This window comes from Populus euphratica, unplaced genomic scaffold, assembly GCF_000495115.2.
Source record: "Populus euphratica unplaced genomic scaffold, PopEup_1.0 scaffold611.1, whole genome shotgun sequence".
Classification (NCBI taxonomy): Eukaryota; Viridiplantae; Streptophyta; class Magnoliopsida; order Malpighiales; family Salicaceae; genus Populus; species Populus euphratica.
In genome coordinates, this window is record NW_011500188.1 from 99,876 (window position 1) to 109,078 (window position 9,203).

At 27.4% G+C, this 9,203-nt stretch overlaps 2 protein-coding genes across 2 annotated transcripts in view; both read left to right on the forward strand.

The window, feature by feature from the left end:
* The first annotated feature begins 258 nt into the window (after window positions 1–258).
* On the forward strand, window positions 259–1,438 carry SLY2 (F-box family protein). Its single transcript, XM_011007097.1, has one exon. The coding sequence runs from the start codon at window positions 694–696 to the stop codon at window positions 1,153–1,155; it is 462 nt and encodes a 153-aa protein (XP_011005399.1). The 5' UTR covers window positions 259–693; the 3' UTR covers window positions 1,156–1,438.
* Window positions 1,439–8,481: 7,043 nt separating this feature from the next.
* The window catches only part of LOC105111666 (uncharacterized), a 3,646-nt gene continuing 2,924 nt past the window's right edge, over window positions 8,482–9,203 (forward strand). Inside the window, exon 1 of the mRNA XM_011007098.1 lies at window positions 8,482–8,834. The gene's annotated coding sequence lies outside the window, so the exon portion shown is untranslated. The remainder of the gene's footprint in view (window positions 8,835–9,203) is intronic.

Consider the following 9,203-nt stretch of genomic DNA (forward strand, 5'->3'; position numbering starts at 1 on the left):
GTGGTGGTTCTAAATTGCTAGAAGGTTTTTTTCTTTTTTGACAAGTAATAAAAGTATAATTGACAGCATATCGCGAACGCAGCCAGCTGTATACTAGAAACTATACTGAAAATGACAACATTGAGGCCTCCTGCAGCCCCTACTCAAATGGCTCACTACCTTGGTGTAAGCTACGTGCAATATAGAGTTGCCTTTAGGCTAAGCTAGAGACCACACCGTATAGACTGACTGTGGGAGTGGAAAATGTAAACAGTACTCTCGCACAAGTTGGTGATTTCACAACGGGCAAACGGCTCTATGCCAAAGTCTCGATACATGGAAACAACAGCAAAAACAACGCAAACAACAAACAAGAAATACTCTTTTTTAAGTACTCCAAAACAATATATTATTCAAAAAAGAGAGGGGAGCAAAGCATCGGTTCCAGTTCCTTTGCCTTGGACCTTTTCCTTTGGCCCCTTCTCCTCTCCCATCGATACCATCCTCCCATTTTTCTTCCTCTATTTCAACAAATTAACATTGCAAGGGAACGTTTAGGTTTACCTCAACTACTATTTAAACCCACTTTGATTCTCTCTCTCACTGAATTAATAACAGTCATCTTTTATTTCTTTATATAACTACATCTCTCTTTCTCTCCGCTGAAACTAAAACCCTGCACCACCCAAGACTTGCGTGTATTCATCATCATTAATGGAAGACAATGTTAAAGAGAAGAGGCCCAAGTTCTGCATCAATGACCACGTAGACATTCTTTTGGAAATCCTGAAACGACTCGACGGCCGCTCTCTCTGTGTTTCTGCCTGCGTCTGCCGTCTCTGGTGCACCATTGCCCGCAACGACTCTCTCTGGGAGCATCTGTGCTTCCGCCACGTTTCCCCTCCTCCCTCCTCTGGCGTCCGCCCCGTCGTCGTGGCTCTCGGTGGCTACAAGAGGCTGTACATGGTGTGCGTGCGGCCCGTGCTGAGGCGACTGGGCCGATTGAGGCTTGCTGGTGACTCGGACCGGGTCAGGAGGGTGTGGACTCGGGATGAGGTCCAGCTCTCGCTCTCTCTGTTCTGTGTTGATTATTATGAGAGACTTGGGAGACTCGGTGGCGGCGGGGATGCGTCCGGATCGTCTCTCATGTTCCTCTGCAAGCCTGTTAATGTTTGATTTGTTGACTTTTTTTTCTTAGACTTGTTCGTTTGATTGATTGGTTAGTGCTTGAGCAACAGCGATTTCATGGTGGTGTCAGTCCCGCACAATAAAAAAAAATGAAGAGTGGGATTTTAGGATATGCTAGTATACTGCACATTGGCATTCGACCAAGATATTCATTATAAAAAAATTAATTTGTGTGTGGTCTAGATTTTATGGAATAACATGTGAACGGTTGTGTTTGTATAGTCAAGAGAGAAGTTTTTAGTAGTGATGCATTCCATTTAGTATTAAACTATATTGATGGCCCGTGCCGGACTACTTTATTTGTAGTATAGAAAAAATTATGTTAAATTATTGTTATTATATTTTGATGAATGAAAAAAAAATCAATCAACTTAATAGAAAAATATCAAACCCTCGGAATTAAATTGTAAAAATGATGAAATCAAAAAAAATTAATAAATAAAAAGTATTAAAAAAGAAAATACTAACAAAATAAAATGAGGTTGTCAAGATCTATGAGTGGTACCATGTTAAAACGATAATTCAATGGAAGAAAAAACATATAAAGAAACAAGGCTTAATTTTAAAAAGAATCAAATTTTGAGAGGCAAAATAAAAAAAAATTATAAAAAAAAATGAGTCACCCGGGTAAACCTCTTACTTAAAATATGAGATAAAGATAACCTGATTGAAAAGAAAACTAAAAAAAATAACAAATTTTATTTTTTAAAATAAATAACTTTGAAGGATGTAATTGAAAAAGAAAATGTTGTTAACTCGTGTTAACTTTTCAAACTCGTAATTTAAGATAGTGACCAAACTGAAAAAACCGCATTTAGAAAGCAACTATTTAAAAACTTAGCTCTACCCAACGAGTTGACCTTTGTCCTAGGTAACATTTGGCTTGGACCGGCCTAAGTTTAAAAAGAAATTGAGGTTTGGAATTGATCAATTATCATACAATGAAAAACCTAGATTGACCACTATTTTGATTAACCTAAGAAAAATCTTGTCAAAACACAGTAAAAACCATTTATTATTTAAAAAATAATAATAATATTTTGATTTTTTTATAAAATAAAAGGATTTGAATGACTAAGGTTAATTCTAGCTAACTTATTCATCCCATAACTCAATAATTATCATTAATTGACTTTTGAATAGGGCCTAAAAACAATAGAAAATGCAAGTAAACCAAATCTCAATAAATAAAATGCCGAATGATAAAAAAATAAAAAAAAAATAGCAATTAAGAGAATCAAAACCCCATTTGAAAAAAAAAAGAATAAACTAAAATTTTGAATTGAAAGACAAAATTGAAAAAAACATTTCAAATTAACAAATGAATTGAAAATAAAAAATAAAAAAAAATCAAGATTATGGATCTAAGGATGAAAATAAAAAACAAATTAAAAATTGATAAAAGGACTAAGAATTAAAATTAGAAATTAAAACATTGAGGGCTAAATCTTAAATATCAAAAAAAATATTGAAATGAAGGGAAACATCAAATTCAAAAAAGAATTCAAAATAAAAAAAAAACAAAGAAAACTAATTTTCATTGAACTCAACGATGATGGATAAATATTTAAAAGTAATTAAAAATAACCAAAGCCAACTCAATTAGACCTTCAGAATTTATGACAAATCATGACATCGGATCACAACATAAAGGACAAACATGAAAAAATAATAATGTAAAATTCTAAATCAACCAAAATAATTAGAGATAGACTTGAAAGAAAAAACAAATTAAAAAAAAGTGATTTAAAAGATATAGATTTAAAAAGAAAGATAACCAAATTTAACACAAAAATAAAATAAAAACAAATCATATGGGATGAAATTGAAAAACAATTTCAATTAAGAAAACAATAAGAATAATTAAAAATAATAACCAAAAGAATGAGAACTATATTTAATATAATAATAAAATATTAAGATATGAAATCTAAAGACAAATCAACTTAATAAAGAGTCAAAACAACACAATTAAAAAAATAGAGAACAAATTTAATATAAAAACAAAAGATAAAGGGATGAAATTAAAAAAACAAATAATTTAATAAATAATTCAATATTAAATACATTGCTATTAAAAGAATGAGTATCAAATCTGGTATAAAAATAAAATATCAAGGGATAGAATTGGAAAAAAAAACTCAATAAATGATTTAAAATCAAATAAATTACAATAAAAAAATAAAGACCTAATTTAACTTAACAAACAAGTATCTCAATTTTCATTATTTTTTTTTATAATTACCAGCATGACTTTTTAATAGAAAAAAAGAAAGCAATGAAGAAAAAGTTATTACTGGAGCTCCTCTATATACTGTCAAAGAACATGTATCTTACAATCATAATAGAGTGGTAAAAAACAACGAATATCATCATAAAAAAAAGATATTCGATGCTACGTGAACACCAAAAATATTACTTGATAATATCTCATTAAAAGTTTTTTTTTTTTAAATCTAAAATAGATTGTTATGTTTGATTTTTTATAAGCATTAAAATTAATATGCTATATAACATGATTTTTCTTTATTCATATTTTTTATTAATTACCACATTTTTCAACTGTAGGTCCCTTAAGTTTTAACCAAAAAAAAAATATTGTGTATTTAGGCGCCTTGGAGACAATTATTTTAAGATAAGAAAAAATAAAAAAAAAATCGCATAATCTATTTAAAAACTGATGTTAATAAAGTTTTGTGATAATTTTGTCTCACGAATTGAATATAATATATTCTGAACTGAAAAGCTAGGGAAGTTATTATTGAAGGGGACCATTGCATAAATTTGAAAAGGGACAGAGTACAGCGATCCATCTGGGTTCGTATCGTAATTTACACCGACACAAAATTAAGGATACAAGATAAGACTAAAAGGCCCACAGAGAGGATTTTCTTACAGTTGCGTGTGCTGAGAGGAAAGTCAAGTTTTAAGATCCTTGTTGTTTTTATTTGTTAAAAGGTTCCGATTCAAAATTTGCACTCATCACACTGGGGAATAGGGTTTTTCTCTTTTTCTCTTTTTGTTCCCAATTGTTAGTTCGTCTACCATGTTCTTTATGTTTTAAGCTACTTTCAAAACTTTAAAATTAAACAAAAACAACAACCATTTTCTCAAATAAATTTGTACTTTGAAAATGTTTTTAGCTAATAATTATGGAAATTTAAACATGTTTTATAAGCACCACCCATTTAAGTGTTAATAAAAAAAACACTTTGTCCGTTTGTTTTATTATGAAAAATAATGTTTTTAGTATTTGTTTGTCATTAGAAAAGTTAGTCAATGAAAAATATTTTCTGATCAAAGAAAAATTTGGTTTGATTTTCAGAAAAGTATTTTTCTTTTATTTTGGACCAAAAACACTTTCTAAAAATTATAAAAAATTAGAAAAATCATGTTATTTACTGATTATATTAAATTTGATCCTCAAACTTTTAATTGTTATTTATTTTTTTGATTTTTTTCAATTTCATCCCTTAGAATTTGATTTAATTTGATTTTTATATCAACTTTAGTCCTTATTTTTATGATTTTTATTTACTTTTCTCTTATTATTTTTTAAATTGAAAATTTTTATCTATCAAATTTGGTCCTCATTCTTTTGATTATTACTTATTTTATTTGAAATAATTTATGAAAATGTTATTTATTATTATTTTAATTTCATCATTTTTTAATTTTTTTATCTGTTAGATTTGACCTCCATTATTTTGACTGTTATTTATTTTATTTAAGATAATTTATGAAATTATATTTTTTTCAATTTCATTCTCATTCAACTTTTTAATTTGTAAGATTTATTTCTTATTATTTTAATAAATTTGAAAATAAATATTAACAAGTTATTTTCTTGCTTATTTTTCATACATAACCAAATACTGAAAAATATTTTTCAACTTATTTTCTATAATATTATCAAGCATTAGAAAATAATTCACTTTCAATGAAAATAATATTTAAAATATGTAGAAAGGCATTTTGTGTATTAAGGATCTTTTGCAGTATTTTCTTAAATCTAAAGGGATTTCAATCAATTCAACAATTGTCTTTTTATTAAAGTTTCTAATTTCACGATAAGAGGATGTTATAGTTTACACTTAACTAGTACTTAAAAATATATTTTTATCAAAGTTTTATATCATCATTTTATACTTGAAGTATCAATAACTCCTTAACTAGAGCATGTTTTATAATAACAAGTCTGATAATATAAGATACCTTTAATTTATAGTAGATATCCATCTTAAATGCAGGCTTATCACATAAATTAAAGGATTGATTGATGAGTTTAACTATTGAAATTGAGAAGATAAAGAGAGGGCAAAGTTTAGAAAAAAGATATTGGTTTAGTCCAAACTAGAACACCATTCAGTTATTGGATCATACCTGGAGCTATAGAATTTGAATTTAGATCTGGTTATATGGATGGAAAACCAAGATATAAGCTTAAAACTTTCATGAAAAGTCCAAAATTTAAAAAGATTGTTTTCAAGTTCAAATTATGGTAACAACAGAGAAGTCGGAATCTGTCCTGCAGCCCATACATTATTCAGTGTTCAACCCATATCTCGAGTTTTAGAAGTTCAAATACATCGATTTTTTTTTTTGCTGGAAAGTTTAGATAATTTTCCAAAACTTTAATGGAGACAATCTATTCAAAATTTGATGTTATCAATAACGTTTTATACCGATAAGAAGATAAGGATTGTTACAAAGTCAAGAGGTGGTCATCCACTAAACAATTAGTCATCAAATTAATAGTTCTAAATTTTGACATATAAAAAGAGGCATTTTCCATGCATTTAGGCATTTTGGTTTTCAGATCAAGATCATGTTCTTGCTCTTTTTCTTTATATTTTTGTAATGTTTAAGTTTTGCTCTCATTAATCTTTTATTTATGCCTTTTATTTCCTTTACTATACTTATGTAATTATATTCTCCTCTTGTTTATGTATGTTTCTCTTCTTCATTATGTTTAGTTAAGTTTATTATATTAAGGTGAAAAGGTTTTACTAATGGTGTTAGGATAAGTATAATATAAACTCAATATGAACTTCAATGATTATATTCTAAACAACTTGCTATTAACATATTTTATCATTTTTATCTTATTAATTCTTAATACCTTACTTGTTAAATGGTTAATCTAAATTTATGTTGTATAACACTTAGTACAACAAATACTTTGCACTTTCATAGCCAATCGTATGGTATAATCTACACTTGTGTTATGAAAATAACTTGATTTGATGTTAATATGAGTTAATATCATGAATTCTTGACAATATTTAAAAGTTTGGTGTTACTTAAATAAGATAATTAATATGATCATGTTAATAATTTATAATAAGCTATTAATGTCAAATCATCCAATTGGAACCTTATTTGTTTGTGGTTTCCAGTTGAGTAATAAAAAGAATTTATATTATACTTATTTGAAATATCATTAGTGGATTATTTAATTTTGACAACTATTTTTATCATTATTTGATCTTTACATCTCAAAGTCTTCTTTAACTTATCATTACTATCATCATCATCATTATTATTATTATATAGTTAACATTTTTATGATTCGATACTAGTCTTACTGAATTATTTATTATTTTAATATTTTTATATTTTAAAAAAAATATCAAACTCTTTCATGTCATCGTGTCAATACTAATAATTAATATTTTCAAAATAACTTAGTTACGAGAATTCCTAATTAAATATCGGTAGGACAATTGTATGAAGTATTGATGCAATGTGTTTTATTAAATAAAGTATTGATAAGTGTATGGAATACAAAATGGTGAGTACTCTTAAAGTACTAGAGTTATTTTTCAACTATAAATATAGTAGTACAATATTATTTATATAAGAGGCTAAATGTCACGTAAGAAAACAAAAATCGATCCTTTCCTTGTACGATGTAGGTGTTTTTTGCAATATGGAAAGTTTTTTTTTTAAGGTAATACCTAAAATTCCATATAATATACTATATTTAATAACTACTAACATAATGCATTTAATACCTAAAATTCCATCCACAAAAATATATTAAATCTCTAAAAAAGAAAAAATGGTGGGTGTGATACCCAGCAACATGTGCATCAGAAAATTTAATTCCATGAGTTATAATGATTCCCCCATCCCTCTCCTGATTTTTTTTTCTTGGAACAGTTCTTGGTTGACTCAATATTATATATGGACTTCAAATTTCACACTAGGATTCCTTGATTATTTCCCCCCTTTATTTTAGAGACAATGAGTAAGGATGAAACAGATGAAAAAAATTTCCAAGTCAGGATTTTATTATGATTATCAGCAAGAAAAGAAAGAGAGTGTAACCTGTCTTTTTACTCCACAATCAAATAAATTAAATTACAGGAATATTTTAAAAGCAAAAGTAGAATGAAACCATTACCTAATTCCATACATACCCATCACCAAACCCTACCCTAACAAAAAAAAATTTAAAAGAAATTAAAAAGGTATAACATTTATGATATTGTTTTTATTATTGCTGTGTACATGAAATCATTATGAATTGAAACAATAAAATTATAATTTTATCTTTGATAAAAAAACATGAATAGCCTTGAAAATAGAAGTGAAGTGATTTTTTTTTTATGCACAATAAAATAATTTATATATCTTAAAAGAAATGAGTTAGCTGGTGGACAACAATATTTTTTATTTTTTCATTTTATTAGCACAGTAAAATAAGATGTTTTTTTTTTATAATTTTGTTAATTAAATTGTATGTTCTATTATATTTCTCAATATTTTATTTCATTATCTTAATTGAATTATTTTTTTTATTACACCTCTCTATATTTTAGTTCATTTTATTTTATGTCAGATTTAGTCTTTATTATTTTTATTTTTTTTTAATTATTTTTTATTTGAACTTTTTTTTTCAAGTTTATCCTTCATTATTTTACTTGTCAGGATTTTATTAACCTTTTAGGTCATTAGTTTGAAATTTGGGCTAGATGTGCTTCCATCTGATATACTAGGTTACATGTTTTATATATTAACTTAACTTGACGTGATCCAATTTATTTATTTATTTATTTTGGTTATTATTTTTTATTATATTATTAAATTCAAATTAATAGAGGTTTACCTTCATTTTTTTTTTATTTTTTTAAAAACATTACTGTTATCTAAATATATTTGTACATGTTAAAAAAATATTTAATAAAAAATTTGATGTACCTCACGGAATATGGTATGTCCCAAAAAAAGGGCAATACGTACAATACGCACTCATGCGCACTATAGCAATATCCACCATTAAATAGTATTAACCTTTTACTTCCACCGAAAATTATCATTTTCCTTTTATTATTAATTTTCTCTCATTTCTGATCGGCGATCAGCGGTAACCTCCCTTCTCCTCGCCGCCGACTCACCCAAACCCGACATGAATTGTTCACCCAATTTCTCAAATCCCTTAAAAACCCTAAATCTCTTACCATTTTGTACGTGTTAGCTTCCAAAAATAATAAATAAATAATCCTTAGTGAGTAACTTTGTGCTTTTGTGTGTGAGAGGTAATCCTAATAGTACACTGAAATTCTCAAAAAAATCAGGTCACTCTCTTGATTTGCTCGAGCTCTCAAATACACGTGTCGATCTGGCTCTTGCTTCATTTCCCATTCCTTGCTTAAATCTCAGTTGAGTTTCTTTTTTTTATATATATTTTTTCATTTGTTTATTTACTTCAAATTATGTGTAACTAAGTTTGTAATTTTGTTATTAATTAAGGATTTAGAGTTGATTATTGATATTCTGAGGTAAATTGAGTTCGATCTATGTGCATTTGTTTCAGATATTAAGTAGTGGAACTTGGGGTTTGATTTGGGGAGTTTGAGCTAAAGTTTCTGCTTCTGGCTTTTGGTTTTGAACTGGGATTTTGGTTTGGGAGCTGTGTAATGAAATGGGTTTCGATTTTGGAACTGGGACTGTTTGGTTACTGAGAAAATTGAAGAAATTTAATGCAAAGTTTCTTTCTTTTTTTTTTCTTTTTGTTTCATTGCGGAAAG

Bases quoted from the DNA above. Each gene is read 5' to 3' on its own strand.
- SLY2 (XM_011007097.1), top strand. From the start codon at position 694: ATGGAAGACAATGTTAAAGAGAAGAGGCCCAAGTTCTGCATCAATGAC.